The 16,842-nt window shown below is 35.6% G+C and overlaps 1 protein-coding gene across 2 annotated transcripts in view; it reads left to right on the top strand.

The window, feature by feature from the left end:
• IRAG2 (inositol 1,4,5-triphosphate receptor associated 2) overlaps positions 1–16,842 on the top strand; it is a 114,014-nt gene that overhangs the window by 87,510 nt on the left and 9,662 nt on the right. For both annotated transcript variants that reach the window (XM_045554188.1, XM_045554189.1), the window contains exons 25-33: positions 2,780–2,826; positions 2,934–2,998; positions 3,151–3,249; positions 6,114–6,184; positions 9,448–9,505; positions 10,380–10,443; positions 10,529–10,556; positions 10,824–10,964; positions 15,727–15,861. In XM_045554188.1, coding sequence (XP_045410144.1) covers positions 2,780–2,826; positions 2,934–2,998; positions 3,151–3,249; positions 6,114–6,184; positions 9,448–9,505; positions 10,380–10,443; positions 10,529–10,556; positions 10,824–10,964; positions 15,727–15,861 — 708 coding nt within the window. The remainder of the gene's footprint in view (positions 1–2,779; positions 2,827–2,933; positions 2,999–3,150; positions 3,250–6,113; positions 6,185–9,447; positions 9,506–10,379; positions 10,444–10,528; positions 10,557–10,823; positions 10,965–15,726; positions 15,862–16,842) is intronic.

Here is a 16,842-nt window from a genome sequence, read left to right as displayed (position 1 = left end):
GTGTGGATTAGTTTCTTCTGTGAGCCTGGGATGCTGACTTGAACAGGGGCAACTTTTGAAGCTGGAGAGAAAGAGCACGAGAGTGAAAAATTTTTGCTGAGTTCTCCACCCCTTGAGGGCTGTATCTCCAACTTTCATTCACCGTAATCCTAAATTTGAAACTAAATTTAAAAAAAACTACCTCCTCCTTTGTTCTGATAAATATTAGACCCAATTTATGAAAATTTAGGATATGTAGTATATTGGGTTATTTTCTGATTACTGAGATTTATAAAGATTAATGATTTGGGAATAATATCCAATTGCTTACCTTGCAACTGTTCCAGAACAATGTAGTAATATTTGGCTCCTAGATATATGTGATTTCTCCCAAATCACAGAATTGTTTAATCAATAAATATTTTATATTTATCAAAAGGCTTCTAACTAAAATATCTCACGTATTAGGTATAGGACAAAAGGCCTCCCACGGAGCATTAGGGCAAATGAGACTCATTTGTAATGTTAGGGAGGCAAGCTGTATTTTTGCTGTATTTATTATTTTGACTTTAAATAGTAATTAGACTTTTTTAAAAAAAAACAATGTTTGTGAAAGTGCTGTGCTCCATTTTCCCTATCTTGGAGACTGATTTCATAGAACAGGAAATAAGAACTGCATTCTCTTCCATATTTCTTAGACTCAAATATGAGTATCCGTGACCCTGATAGGTAAAAGATGAAGTCTTTTCTGACAAAATTAGCTTTTTAGTTATAGTGCAATAATAAGTGTTATTTCAGGCTGCATATAGCAACAGTCTTTTAAATATATTATAGAATGTTAAAGTGGGCTTCTTATTAAGAAATCAATTCTTTTTTATTTTTTATGAAGTATGATATTCAATAAAACTGAAGAATATTTAATTTTCTCCAATTTTTAAAGCTTCATTTCTTATATAGATATTGGGGTATATTTACATAAGTGTATAAAAATTGCTAACATAATTTATTTAAATATTTTAAAGATAGAGCCGCCATCACTTAACTGCCTATAGGTTATAAGGTACAATTTCTCTTTAAAACTTAATTCAGATAGCACCCACTCTGTTAATTTTGCTCTGTGTGTATTCTTTTCTCTGTGGAATGCAGCTTATAAGTTATAAAGTAGTATTTGTGTTACACATTTCCTGCCCTGACTGCCCTACAGGGTCTTCCAGGACAAGGAATTGTATTTTCATATGTCTCTAGCCCCTGTCACTGTTTCTGGCACAAAATAGACTTTTGATGAAAGTTTGTTGAATTAAGTTAAACTGGTGTCATGAGGAGCTTCAGTCACATATGGTCTGACCCAAAGTCATTTAAAGCATAGATGAAATGAAATAAAAGAGAGAAGGTTGAACAACATCACTGATCTATAGGGGGATGATAGGTATGAATTCTTGCTTTGCAAATTCAATTGTGGATTTTTCTAAACATTTGAGATAAACATTGTAAAAGTTTATATTTAAGTCATCTACCAGTCTAAGACACAATTGGGAAGTCTTTTCCTCTCCAATAGCCTGGGTTAGAGTACGCTCAAGTTAGTTTCATTTATAGTGTAGAGAACACTCTGGTTACATCTGTGTTTGAAGGCCGGCTCCAACATTCTAAATGCTCTTCAGAAATTATTCACTTGCCTAATTTCCTTGCAAGTAAATCTTTTCTCACTAAAACTCACTGCTAAGATTGTTGGAAGAATTAAATGAGATGACACATAAAAGGGATTTTGTGAATACTAATGTGCTAAACAGATGTAAGCTGCTATTATTGTACTGGGTAACTACAAGTTCTGCACACCCTTGCTAAACCTTTACCTATCTGTGACTCTGGTAGATATTTTCTTGGATAGATACTGTCTATGGCATATAGCATCCCTCCATAGAAACCTGTTGGTTGTGCCAGATAATAAGTTCTATGTCTGATTATAGAATATTGACATGTCTTCATTTTTATATTGTCTGTGTAGGTTTTTGATATGCCTAAACTATTTCAGTTTTAATTTATTAACTTTTAGTTTATTTTTGTAACCAAGGAAATAATAATTAAAACAATACATTGGAAAATCTTATTATTAGAAAAGACACTATACTCCCACCATATTTTTTGAAAGAGAAAAAAATGAACAAAATACCTAAAGTTCCCCTGAAATTAGGAATTCCTGGTGGAAATTAAGAGATTCATATATGACTTTCAAACACTTGTGCTGGCAGGTGGGGACCACAATTCTGTTAAGCTCTTTTGAGCACCAAATAATAGGTGCTTTCTTAGATGTAATCCCTCAGATTTTTGAGGTAGATATGGATTACATTTAAAATTCCAGTCTAGCTAGAATACTGAGAATAATTTTTAAAGCACCAGGTCAAAAGCTTTAGGTTAAGTAATATTCCTATAAATAGAAATGTTTTATGCCCATGTAGAATGTTCTGTTTGAAGAAAACTTGACTTCAATTTATGAAATAAACTCTATCTGCCCTTTGAGTTTAGAGTTTGTTTTGCCCAAGAATTTATCAAGTTTTCTTTAAATATCAGCCCGGTAAATATGCTTAGTATTGGATTTTTTTTTTTTTTTTTTTTGGGTAAGTAAGGATTTGAAGAAGTGTGTATATCAATATGCCCTATATCACCTCATTCCTATATCCTCTCCAAAAGAGCAAAGTAAATATGAGTTAATTTAAAAATGTATGAAAATGTTTGCTTAAAACAATCTCTTTGGAATAGAAAATGTCAAATTGTTGAACTTATGTCTCCTTTCTTTTTCCTGTAGGAGAATGGTGTTGAACACTTGCGTGCTGAGAGCCCACCGCACTCCAGGTGTGCCTGCTTGTGCTACGTGTGAGAATTTGTACGCATATTTAGTTGGCTTTTAAGTGAATTCTTGGACCCGACGTTCCAAACTATTTGTCTTGTCCTTTTGGCAGGGAACATCCCATACTACCATCACCCAGACACGCTTCATCCACTGACAGTACTGTAACTTCAAGTGGTGAGTGGCCTTGGAAAAGAGAGAAATGGAGCGCTAGTGTTATAATTTAAGCCTGATGTTCTGTGACTTGCTGAGTGTGTGCAAATGAGAAGAACACAGGCAAATACTCCTTTTGCATAGCGTTCACGCTGTTGGTTTCTTCCTGTTGACAGATTCAGGATCAGAAATTTTGAATATGGCTTCTAGTGACCTTGACGGTAAATCACTCTGTAAGACAGAGGAGGCTGCGTCTACCATGGTGGAGACCCAAGGTAAGCTGTGGAAGGGTGTAAGTGTCATTTCCACTCTAAAATATGAAGCAAACCTGTAAGCTAGTCGAGTAACTATCCTCAGTAGCTCAATAATATTATTTAATGTTCATTTTATAAAATTTTTATAAAATAATTTTCTATTTGAAAAAATAGTCTGGAGAAAAGAACTCCAAGAGGTAACCATGGCCCTCATGTATGAGGATGTTACCAATTTCTTTTTTTTAATTTTGTAGGTAGAACAAAAATTACAGTATATTGTAGCGCAACTGAAATATTTCCTATGGCCAAGATTGACTGGACATAACTGAGTTTCAAGTGTGGCACAGATGTGACATCACCTGCTTAGGAAACCCTTGGAATGCTAATTAGAATCTATCAGGTTAGAAGGATGGGCCAGTGAGTAACGGTCCACTGGGGAGGCAGGAGAATTAACCAGATGGTATGTTACATCCGTTTCTGCTACTTGACTCTGAAAACAAAGTAGTTATTCTCAACCATTCCCAGTGAGACACCATTATAGTTGACACTTACGGGAGGAATAGGCTCCAATTCCTACCAAAACCCAAAAAAATCAGTCAAGGAAAATCCATTCTATTGTTTGAACCCTAGATTTCAATTTGAGATAGTGGTGCTAAATTAGAATAGCCATAAAATTGCCAAAATGGAATACGTGTCATGGGTTAATTGAAGAACATGTTTGTACTCCACCACATACCTAATAAGGAAATGTTTTAATTAAAACTGCACCAAGATAACCATTTTTCACCTGTTACATGGGCAAAGATGCAAAAACTTGATTACACACTGTTGGTAAAGCTGTAAGGGAACAAGGAAATTACTGTAGAGGAGGATATAAATTTTTGTAACCAGTCCCCACCCCCTTATCTACAGGGGCTACATTCCAAGACACCCAGTGGATTCCTGAAACTGTGGATAGTACAGAACCCTGCATACACTGTTTTTTCCTATATATACATACATATGATAAATTTAATTTATTAATGAGGCACATTAAGAGATTAACAATAATAATAAAATAGAACAATTCTAACAATATATTGTAATAACAGGTATATGTATGTAGTCTCTCTTTATCCTTCTCTCAGAATATCTTATTATATGTATTAATAATATTTTCAGACCATGGTTGACCACAGGTAATTGAAACCATGGAAAGTGTAAACCTCAGATAGGGAGGGACTACTATATTATGGAGGGAAATTCTCTAATATCTATCAAAATGTTAAATATACATATCCTCTGCTATGATAATTCATTTTCCTAGACTTTATCTTATGGGTAAATGTGCACACATCCAAAATGACATGTATAAACTTATTTATTGCAGCATTGTCTGTAATAACTTGGAAACAAGGCAACTATGTATCAATGGAAGATTATATTTTGGCATTTCCATGTAATTGAATACTAATATGTAGGCACAAAACATAAATAAGGAGACTAGGTATGGTGGCTGCTGCCTATAATCTCAGCACTGTGGGAGGCCCCAGGTAGGAAGATTGCTTGAGGCTAGGAGTTTGAGACCAGCCTGGGCAACATAGCAAGATTCCGTCTCTACCAAAAAAAAAAAATTAGCTGGGCTTGGTGATGTGCATCTGTAGTCCCAGCTACTTGGGAGGCTGAGGCAGGAGGATTGCTTACGCCCAGGAGTTGGAAGTTATAGTGAGCTATGATTACACACTACATTCCAGCTTGGGTAACAGAGCAAGACCCTGTCTCTAGGAAAACAAAAACAAACAAACAAAAAAAACGCCCCCAAAACCAAACCGGTGTAAGGAGACTTTTTTCTTAGAATCATATCAAAGGACTATTGTTTCTTGAAAATATAGAATGTTACGTATAGCATGTAAAATTTTGTGAAAAAAGGATACAAAAATGTTTTTTTTGCATACAACAATGGAAGAGCAGACAAAAATTAGTAACATTGTCTACTGGGAGAGAAAGTAGATTTCTGGCAGACATGGAAGGAAGAGGAAATTTTCCCTATAAAGTATTTTATACTTTGTGATTTATGAACCATGTGAATCTGCTGTCTTAAAATCTAAAGAAACACTAAAATGAAATTTCCATAGGGAAAAATTGTATATCTTTGAAGAAAATGGTTACCATTTTGTTTTTTTACCATATAAATTTTAAAAATGTACATGCTTTAAATATTTTTTTTTCTTGAAAGAAATAAAACCTTTCTGTAACTGCTGACTTTTGTGCCTGCACTCAATTAAATGCAGGACAATGGGCCGAGCAGACAGGAGAATAATTGTCGGGTGCATGCCAGTACGAATAAAGTACACAGAAAGAAAGGATAATGACAGAAAGGAATGGCACAAGTTAGAAGTGCATCTTTTCTTCTTAGTCTGATGAATTTTATGTAGGAAGATACCATGTTGTTTTAGAAGGATGTCATACTTTGTTATCAGCCTTGCCTATGTAATTTTTAAAGAAAACCTGTTTGTCAAGCTATAAAAAAAAACTATGAAGCTACTAACTGTTCATCCTTCCTTCATCCATTTTCTGTTATTATACCAATAATGTGTTTGATAAAAAAAAAAGCAGCAGCAGCCTAAAAAAGATTTTTTAAAAATTCTACTATTTGAAGGTCATTTATACAAATGTTCATTTCTTTTAAGAAATCTTCTATGGCTTGGCTTCCTTGTGGACATTACCTGCTCCATCCCAATCCTGAGTCAATGGGCACATGTGCGTTTTTTGTAGTACGTAATTTGTCTCACATGCTAGTGCCTTTGCCACTTACTAGTCTGATTATATTGCCACCCTCACTATTTCTTCCTCTCTTACTTGTTACTGCTCCCCCAACTGTTTTGTATATTTCCTTTTTCTCATAGGCACAAGTCCAGCTCATGAGAATATTGCATGCCAGGACTCTATGAATAAGGATAAAACCGTATTAACTATGGTAAGGAAATACATACATGCATGTTAACCCTAAAAGTAATAATATATCACAATGGTAGAACTGACCCTTTAAGTTTGCAAAGTACTCTTAAAAGTATTAATATTATTTTTATCATTTCAAACTATTATGAGGTTGATAGAATTTAATTACATCAGTATTTTATAGACAAAGAAGTTGAGGCCACAGTGTTTTTTTGAGTTGTTCAAGATCACATTATAGACTCAGAGCTAGGACCTTCTGGCTTCACCTTGATTTTTCATTGACTCGTTCACTCACTCACTCATTTATTTTTTCATCAAAGGTCTATTGGAAACAAGCTACATATCTCTTCATAGAGGACTGCTTAAATAAATGAATGCATTAAATAAAGTTGAATAAATAAATAAAGTTGAATAAAACAGTTATAGCTATCCTAATAATATAGTCTAATCAAATGAAGAAACAGATAATTACTCAATAATTAGAGCATGATCAGTGATTTGAAAGAAAAAATACTTGAGGTGAAGGCCAGAAAAGGTGTCATCGAGGTACCATGTAAGTAATATTGAATGCTCTGTACTTGCATGGCAAAGCTTGAAAAACATTAAAAGTATAGCTGTAAATGTTCATAGAAAAGAGTTACATTTCTTTCCTTAAAGAGGACTCGTTATTTTCATTCATCATTAAAATTCATTATTGTATGAATTAGTAATTACTGAAGAGTAACTCATAGACTATGGATCCAATTCCACAATTCTTCAAGGGTCTTATGTGTTAGTCCCTCCATCACAGTGTGGAGTTTTGTGTGGGTGTATTACTGTTGCTTTCTCCTCAACGTATAAGCATTGTTCTGGTTAGGCCCATTTGGTTGCAAGAAACAGAGACACATGCAAGCTAACTCAAGTTAAGAGGTGGTTATGGCATGGCTACATTTGGGGCAATAAGGTTTCTACAGCATTTCAGTCTGAAGGGAGCAGAATGATTGGACATAGCATTTATCCTTTGACTGTACTGTGAAGCAGAGTCAACCCTTGGTTTCCGTAGGGGGTTGGTTCCAGGACCCCTGAGGATACCAAAATTAACAGATGTTCAAGTCTCTGATATAAAATGTTGTAATATTTGCATATAACCTATGCACATCCTCTTGTATACTTAAATCATTTCTAGATTACTTATAATACCTAATATATAATACCTAAAACAGTGTAAATGCTATATAAATAGTTATTATACTGTACCACTTAGGAATAATGATGAGAAAAGTCTGTACGTGTTCGATACAGACACAATCATCATAGACCTGATTACACTGTTGATTCTGGGTTGACTGAATCTGCAGATGTGAGACCCAAGGATGCAGAGCGGTGACGGTGCAGGGAGAGTGTAGTGCGGGCTGGGCGGGCACACGTGCTTAAAGTGGTTGCCTCTTCCGAAAAACGAACAGAGGGAAATCCTTTAGTCTTTCGTAATACAATCTTCTGAGAAAAAGTTCCTTCTCATCTCAAAAAAAATGTAGACATAAAGACACTTAAAAAAATAACAGATTCTCCAGCCTGGGTGACAGAGTGAAAAAAAAAGTAATGGATTAGAAAACTGTAGTAATGGAGGTGGTGGGACTGGTTAGGATTCCAGGGTGATAACTCGGACACAATGAAGGCAGTATGAATTTAGTGACAGTGGAGAAAAGGAGACTCATCTGAGTTGTATTTAAAAGGCAGAATTCACAGTAGATTGTGACATATCAAGGGTGTGGGAAAGGTAGATACCCAGGTTTATGGCTTAACCCACAGGATGAATAGAATAATATGAGAATATGGAGGAGGAAGGGATTATAGATGGTTTCAGATACTACAGCGAGGTCAAGCATGATAAAGACTGAAGATTAGCAGTTGGATTTGACAATAGGGAGTTCACTGATAACGGTGAGGGCACTTTCCTTGGAGTGTTGGATGAAGGGGTGAAGTAGTTAATTGATCACACATGGGAGATGAACTGGGAACAGCAGCTGTGGACAACTCCTCCCAGAAGTGTGGCTAAGGGAGGGCAGGAGAAGAAAATGCCATGGCTGGGAAAGGTCATGGGGTTGGGGGAGGATTCAAAAAATTAGGGGATATTTAAATGTTCATGGCAACAATTCAGTGTTATATCTGTACTATCGTATTTGTTACAGTTTATTAAAACCTTAGTTTTAATTGTCTAAAAATCACATGACACGGTATCAATGGCCCTACCAAGGAAATTTGTTGTCTTAGTTTTTAAGACTTAGTTTTTTTGGTATTCTAAATTTCTCCATTAATCTCAGAATGCTGAATAATAATTATCTTAAAAAGTCTTATATACCTGAAGTTTTCCCATTAGGTGTCTCCAGGCAGTACAGCACAACCCTGTTGTTATGGAGATGCTTTTTACACAGATACGCTTATAGGACAGTTGGTCAGTGACCTTAAAACATATTCCTATGGAGTAAAAGCCTGGCATGACCCAGTCTTAGCAGCTATCTTTGCCAATTACTCCAAAAACCCATCTAGAAAGCCACATGTGCTATCCCTACATTCCCCCCACTTTTCCTCTTCATCCAGCCAATCCTAGCTCTCCATCACACTCCAGCATGTCCCTTGCCTGCAGAGACTCACCGTGCTATTCAAGCCATGGTGCTCTTTTTCTTATTTAGTGCCCTCATTATCTGTATCTCATTTATTTTGTAATTAGTCCTAGTTTGCATTGTTGTAACTTGTGTCATGTTTGCAGCTTTTCATATATTTATGTACTTTTTGTCTTGACTAGCTTAGAAGCCCCCTTTGAACTGTTCAGTCTCATTTTCTTCTTCTTCTTTTTTTTTTTTTGAGACAGAGTCTCACTTTGTTGCCTGGGCTAGAGTGCGGTGGCGTCAGCCTAGCTCACAGCAACCTCAAACTCCTGGGCTCAAGCGATCCTCCTGCCTCAGCCTCCAAAGTAGATGAGACTACAGGGATGTGCCACCACACCCAGATAATTTTTCTATTTTTAGTAGAGAAGGGGTCTTGCTCTTGCTCAGGCTGGTCTCGAACTCCTGACCTCAAGTGATTCTCCTGCCTCGGCCTCCCAGAGTACTAGCATTACAGGCGTGAGCCACCACACCCGGCCTGAACCAGTCTTCTTTTCTTCTTAACCTTCAGTACAGTTCCTTGTATACTATAAAGTATTTTTGACAGAATAGGGTTAGGAGAGGGCAGGAAGTTGGAAAATGATTGGTTACATGGGATTTCTATTCTCTGTACAGCAATAAAATCTCTTTATGATTTCAGGAAGCCAAAAAGGAACCAGAGACAATAGAAGAACATAAAAAAGAATGTGCTTCAGGAGGTAAGCAATGTTCTCTCTCAACCCCCATGGGGACTTTTGTCCCCTGCTGATGTTTTTGTGAGTGGAATTTTTGAGTGATGATATGACACCGACAAATTCTGCATCTCTGGATAAGATCAGCCAATAGGACCGATTCTAGATTCCAGTTGGATCATTTTTTAAAAGTCACATTTACATTTCACTGGCTGTTTGTTCCCAGAAAACTCGTAATAACTAGTGTCTATTGTGAACTAAGAACCAAGCCAATGTTGGTGATAAATTCTAAGTTCTACTTTGAGTTATTTATATAATAACTAATATTTTGTTCTTTATAAAGTTCTCAAAGAAAATCATGGTATGTGTAAAGAGCTTTGTGCTGGGACTGGCATATCGTAAGCCTGTGCTTGTTGCCATGTTTACCATTGCTGTTATTGTTACCAGTATTATTTCTACTGCTGTTATTATTGCTAGTACTATTGTTGACAACTACAATTCCTCCTGCTGCTGCTATTAAAGCCCCTTCCAAAGAAGGGCCAGGACACCAGAGGAAGGTATGCATCTAGCCATTGGATCATGTATAATAAACATTCGAATGCAAAGAGAACAAATTGGGCTGTCCCTTGATTCTGAGACAGCTTTAGGTTTCGAGGACCATTCACATGTTGTAATGATTTTAATGTCACTGTGATCCCAGTAGCTTAGCATAACATTATCTTGTAATTTAATTTAAGCAAGCACATTGTTAGCTGTCATTTCAGACATATTTAAATGAAATGCTTTTGTTTAGTGGAGATAAGACATAACAATATTTGATGAAATGTTGTTATGAAATATTGTTATTGCTTTTAAATGTTAAACCTTCTTAACCAAACAGTATTTTACTGTCTTTTAATAGACACTGCTGTTTCTCCTCTTCCTGTGACCACTGTGAAATCCGTTAACTTTAGACAAAGTGACAAGTAAGTGCATCTTCACATAGCATGTTAACATGTTTTATTTTTCTGTTGGATTATGTTTGAATAAGTTCTTTGTCTTATCCTACAGCACTTCTGCTAATGAGAAGGAGGTGGAGGTGAGTTTAAAGCATGTGTTTTTTTTCTTTTTAAAAGAAAAAAGTGTTTCAGACTCACGTGCTGCAGTCGTTCTGTGCTTTTGCACAAGCTCTCATATGTCTGGTGTCTGTTTGGCTTTGCGGAGACTAAGTGCAGATGAAGCCTACGCGTGTCAGTTGTATGTCGCTGGGAGGAGAAAGAAATGCCTTCGTATAATCTGGAATTAAGCTGAAATATCTGACCACATCTAATTTTCTCTCCTCGCCCTCACATTATTTTGACAACAGGCAGAATTTCTCAGATTATCTTTGGGATTTAAGTGTGACTGGTTTACCTTGGAGAAAAGAGTGAAACTTGAAGAGAGGTCCCGTGATTTGGCAGAAGACAATTTGAAGAAAGAAATCACTAACTGTTTAAAGCTATTAGAGGTGAGAATCACAACATCTAGGAGGTCTGAACATTTGGTTACATTTTTAACAATGTTTTTGTAATTATGTATGAGTTTATGTGTATGACCCACACCAATACCAGGTACCAAGCCCCGCCTGAGCCAAATGTGAACTAACAGAAAGTAAGAATTCAAGATCGGGCTGAGATAAAAGTTTCCTTAATAGGAGAATATCAGCAATAAAATAAAAAATGTCCTTTAAAATAGGTTGTATGAGTCATCTGCCTTCTGTCTGGATTTTCTTTCAGGCAGAAGAGTAATCATTCAGAAAACCGAGCAATAGGAGATATCAATTTTAAGCCTTGCAGAAGAGAATCAGAAATCTGTTTCCAGGCTGGGCACAGTTGGCTCACGCCTGTAATCTTAGCACTCTGAGAGGCCGAGGTGGGGGAGGATTGCTCAAGGTCAGGAGTTCAAGACCAGCCTGAGCAAGAGCGAGACCCCCTTCTCTACTAAAAATAGAAAAAATTAGCTGGGCGTGGTGATGCATGCCTGTAGTCCCAGCTACTCAGGAGACTGAGGCAGGAGGATCTCTTGAGCCCAGGAGTTTGAGGTTGCTGTGAGCTAGGCTGATGCCAGAGCACTCACCTGGGCACAGAGTGAGACTCTGTCTCAAAAAAAAATCTATTTCTATTTATGATTAACTGAGGAAAGAGAATGGTGACTGATTCAGTCTTGAATAGGCAAGGTGATAGGCAAGCCTGCTGGAAGGTAATGAGAGAAGAATAGAAGTGTGACAATTACTGTTAATCCTTCCATATTATGAGGTTATCATAAATTTAGAGGTGGGTTGGAAAATTAAGAGATTAATTTTGGATGAAAAAAATTAAAATTGAGAAACTATATTCTGTTACTTTTATTGTGATAAAAATATATAACAAAATTTACTATCTTAACCATTTTTAAGTGCACAGTTCAGTAGTGTAAATTTATTTACATTGTTGCAAAACAGAACTCCAGAACTTTTCATCTTCTGAAACTGAAACTCTATGCCTGTTAACTCCCCCCTTTTCAACTACTCAGTTCCTGATAAGCACCATTCTACTGTTTTTACGAATTAAACTGCTTTAGAGACTTCATGTAAGTGGATTCATACAGTATTTGTCTTTTGTAACTGGCTTAATTCCCTTAGCGTAGTGTCTGCAAGGCTTATCCACATTACAGCACGTGACAGATTCCCCTTTTAAGGCTGAATAAAATAGTCTGTTATATGTCTGTACCACTTTTTGCTTAACTGTTCATTCATCGATGGACATTTGGGCTGCTTCCACATATTGGCTATTGTGAATAGTCCTGTTAGAAGCAGGGGAGTACAAATGTGTCTTGGAGCCCCTACTTTCAATTCTTATGGGTTTATATGTACCCGGAAGTGGAATTGCTAGATCACATGGTAATTCTGTTTTTAATTTTTTGAGAAACCACCATACTGTTTTCCATAGCAGCTGTACCATTTTATGTTGCCACCAACAGTGCACGAAGGTTCCAATTTCTCCAAATTCTCACCAACACTTATCATTTTTTGTCCATTTGGGTTTATAGTAGCCATCCTAATGGGTATGAGGTGGTATCTCATTATGGTTTTGGTTTGCATTTTTCTGATGATTAGTGATGTTGTACATCTTTTCTTATGTTTCTTGGCCATTTGTATATCTTCTTTGGAAAAATGTCTATTCAAGTCCTTTGTCTATTTTTCAGTTGAGTTATTTGGAATTTTTTGTTGAGTTGTAGAAGTTCTTTATATATTTTGTTCTATAAAGTTAATATACTTTCTATATTAACCCCTTATCAGTTACATGATTTGCAAATATTTACTCCCATTTTGTAGGTTGAATTTTCACTGTTAATTGGGTCCTTTGCACAAAAACTTGTAAGTTTGATGTCATTCCATTTTGTCTATTTTCACTTTTATTGCCTGTGCTTTTGGTGTTATAACCAAAAATCATTGCCAGATCCCATGTTATGAAGATTTTCTCCTCTGTTTTCTTCTAGGGTTTTTCAAGTTTTGAGTTTCTCTTTTAGGCATCTAATCAATTTTGAGTTAATTTTTGTATACAGTGTAAGGGTCCAACATCATTCTTTTGCATGTGGATATGTAGTTTTTTCAGTACCTTTTGTTGAAGAGACTATTCTTTCCCCATTGTGTGTTCTTGGCACCCTTGTCAAAGATCATTTGACTATATATGTGAGTGTTTATTTCTGCATGCACTATTCTAGTTCATTGGTCTACATGTTTTTATGCCAGTGCCATACTGTTTTAGTTACTGGAGCTTTACAATATATTTTGAAATCAGGAAGTATGAGTCCTTCACCTTAGTCCTCTTGGATTCTTCCTAGATTCCCTAGGAATTTTAGGATAAATTTTTCTATTTCTGCAAAAAATGCCATTAGAATTCTGACAGAGATTGCCTTAAATTTGTGGATCACTTTGGGTAGTATGGACATCTTAGCAAAATTAGGTCTACAATCCATGAACCCAAGATCTTTCCATTTATTTGTGTTGTCTTTAACTTCTTTCAGCAATGTTTTATAGTTTTCAGTATAAGTCTTTCACCTCCTTGGTTAGGTTTATTCCTAAGTATTCTTTTTAATGTTGTTGTAAGTGGAATTGTTTTCTTAATTTACTTTTGGAAAATTGTTAGTGTATAGAAACACAACTAGGTTTTTGTGTTTTGTATTCTTCAATTTTATCAAATGTGTGTATTCTAATAGACTTTTTTGTGGAATTTTTAGTGTTTACTACATATAAGTTCATGTCATCTGCAGATAGGATAATTTTACTTCTTTTCTGATTGGGATGCCTTTTTGTTCCTTTTCTTGCCTAATTGTTCTGGCTAGAACTTTTAGTACTATATTGAATAGAAGCGGTGAGAGTGGGCATCTTTTCCTTGTTCCTGTCTTAAATGAAAAGCTTTCAGTCTTTCACCATGGAGTATAATATTTGCTGTAGGTTTTTCATATATGACTTTTACGTTGAGGTAATTTTCTTCTGTTCCTAATTTTTTTAGTGTTTTTTTAAATCATGAAAGGATGTTGAATTTTATCCCATGCTTTTTCTGCATGGCTTGAAATGATCATATGATTTTTTTCCTCCTTTTTATTAATGTGATATATTACATTGATTTTCACGTGTTGAACCATTCTTGCATTCTAGAAATAAATCCCACTTGTTCATGATATATAATCCTTTTAATGTGCTATTGAATTCAGTTTACTAGCATTTTGTTGACGATTTTTATATCAATATTTATCAGAGATATTGGATATAGTAGTTTTCTTGTAAGGTCTTCATCTGGTCTTGGTATTAAGGTAATGTGGGCCTCATAGAATGAGCTTGGATGTGTTTCCTCTTCTTCAAATTTTTGGAAGAGTTTTAGGAGGATTGGCATTAATTCTTTAAATGTTTGGTTGCATTTCTCAGTGAAGCCATTTAGTCATGGGCTTTTCTTTGTTGAAGGTTTTTGATTACTGATCCAATCTCCTTCCTAGTTATAGATTTTATAGTTTTTAAATAGATTTTATTGTTGTTATATATTTTCTATTCCTTCATGATTCAAGCTTGGCTAACCATATTCTGTTTTGTTAAAAAGTGACATCTGCTCTTCCCCTCCCAAGTGGAGGTGGTTATTTAAACCACTGTAAGAAACTGCGTGTCTGACAATTGCCATTCCAGTTGGTTAGCAACTCACTGACCACAACCTATGCACATTTGTTTCACAAGTGGCTGCCCTTCACTGAGCACCAACTCGGTGACAAGCAGTTGGCATCTGTTACCTCTCATATCACAGCATTCCTGGAAAGATGTGATTGTCTCCACCTGACTGACGAGGAAACAGCAAATCAAAAAGTTGACATTTTAACATTTCTAGAATTACAATACAATTCACAATCAGTGATGCCTGATAGTTTTATAGGCAAAACTTTTTTTTTTCTTAATGATATACAAAGTAATGCTATCTCTTAAAATTTATGGTGTTTTAGATTTGGGTGAGTCTTAGAAATTTGCTAACAATCATACAGCTAATGAGTGATGTGGAAAGTCTTGTTTGCTTCCAAATCTTCTGTTCTCTTACTTCTGTCTCTACCCTAGTGAGGAGGATGGTTCTTCATCACGAAGGGCACCATCTTGTATAAAGGACACTGGATTGAGAGGAATGTTCATAAGGCAATGAATGCTTACTCACCTAGCCAGCCCAGTCATACCTTACCATCCATGGAAGAGCAAGTGTAGCAGTCACAGACATTTCTAATTCCAGTATGTTGGTTACTTTTCTCAAAATTCCAACTTAAGTTCCTCAAATGATACATTCAATTCATTTATAAGCATAATCTCTTTACCATACCATAATCTTACCGTTTCTCAAAATTCCAACTTATGTCCCTCAAATGATACATCCAGTTCATTTATAAGCACTAATCTCTTTACCATATTAGTTGATGGTAAAAGGCCTGTCCTATTAATTGAAAGATGTCAATGCACATGAGGAAGTGGCAAGTTTGAGAAGTAAAGAAAGAAGGGATCAAGAATAGACATAAAAGGTTTGTGGTCACCTGCATATATCTACCTGTTAGCCAACAAAGACATGAATATTTTGATATCATTCATTACTGGTCTTTGCTGCTTTTCATCCTCCACCAAGATAATTGAGATTGAACTGTCATCCACATTTGCTATATGGTCAGTGTTAGAATTGCTTGCTGAATGCTTGTGTTGGAAATCTTTTAACACTCTACACTTTGTGCAGTCTTTAACGCCTCTGTGTGAAGATGACAACCAGGCCCAGGAAATAATTAAGAAGCTGGAGAAGAGTATCACATTTCTTAGCCAGTGCACAGTGCGAGTGGCCAGTAGGGCTGAGATGCTGGGAGCCATTAATCAGGTAACCTGTCTCCATTTCCTTAGTTACAGTGAAATTCCTGAAAGCATTTATTTCCCCTGAGATTATGGATTAAATTTATAGGAAGAAGTTTTAAAAAATACTTCTTTGTTACATAAGGCATACATGTTTAATGTAGAAAAAAATGGAATATACAAATAAAAATGTAAAAAAATCTCTAATAACATTAGCCAGTGACAATTATAAAAATGTTGTGATATATTTTTCTAGATACTCCCTTCATACAATGTTATAATATAATTTTCTTTTTCATTCAACACATAGCATAGATAACTTTCTATATGAAATAAATATATACACACATATCACTTTATGATGTTCTATTGCTTGAATAGATATAAATTATTTAACCAATCTGGTATGTTTGATCATTTCAGGATGTTCTTGATCATTAGCTATTGTAAACAATGCTACAATAAATATACTTGTACATGCATCTTTGTGCACTTATTCTTAGAGAAGTAGAATTTCAAACTTTTTGTGAGCAAATCTGGGGAAACTTGCATTTTTTTGATCTATACGTCAACATACTTGTTAAAATATATTTTTGTAAGGAGCAGACATTTAATTATGGTGGAAGTTTGAGTTTGATCATTTCTTATACATTTCTTTATATCCTAGTTCCTTTTGACCCCTCACTAGAGAATGATATTATTCTTTGTTTTATTTTGTACTAAAGTTATGTGTGCACATAGTGTTTTTTTTTTTCTAAAAAGTCAAGTAACTCCATAGGTCGTATGGCCCAATTTCTCATGCACCAGAGCAACAACTGTCAACTCATTTGGCTTACTTGTTCTGTGTTTGCATCTACATTTCTAAATATCATGCTTACGCTGTCATTTCATGGTTTATTTTCTGTTTTAGGTATTGTCTGTTGCTTTCCCACTGTGAAGATGAATATTTAGTTCTTTATCATCCTGCGCCTTCACACATTTTCACTGTCCTTCACCCTGTTCTTGTCCA

Source organism: Lemur catta, chromosome 6, assembly GCF_020740605.2.
Source record: "Lemur catta isolate mLemCat1 chromosome 6, mLemCat1.pri, whole genome shotgun sequence".
Taxonomy (NCBI): domain Eukaryota; kingdom Metazoa; phylum Chordata; class Mammalia; order Primates; family Lemuridae; genus Lemur; species Lemur catta.
This window is presented reverse-complemented; position numbering and strand designations above follow the sequence as displayed.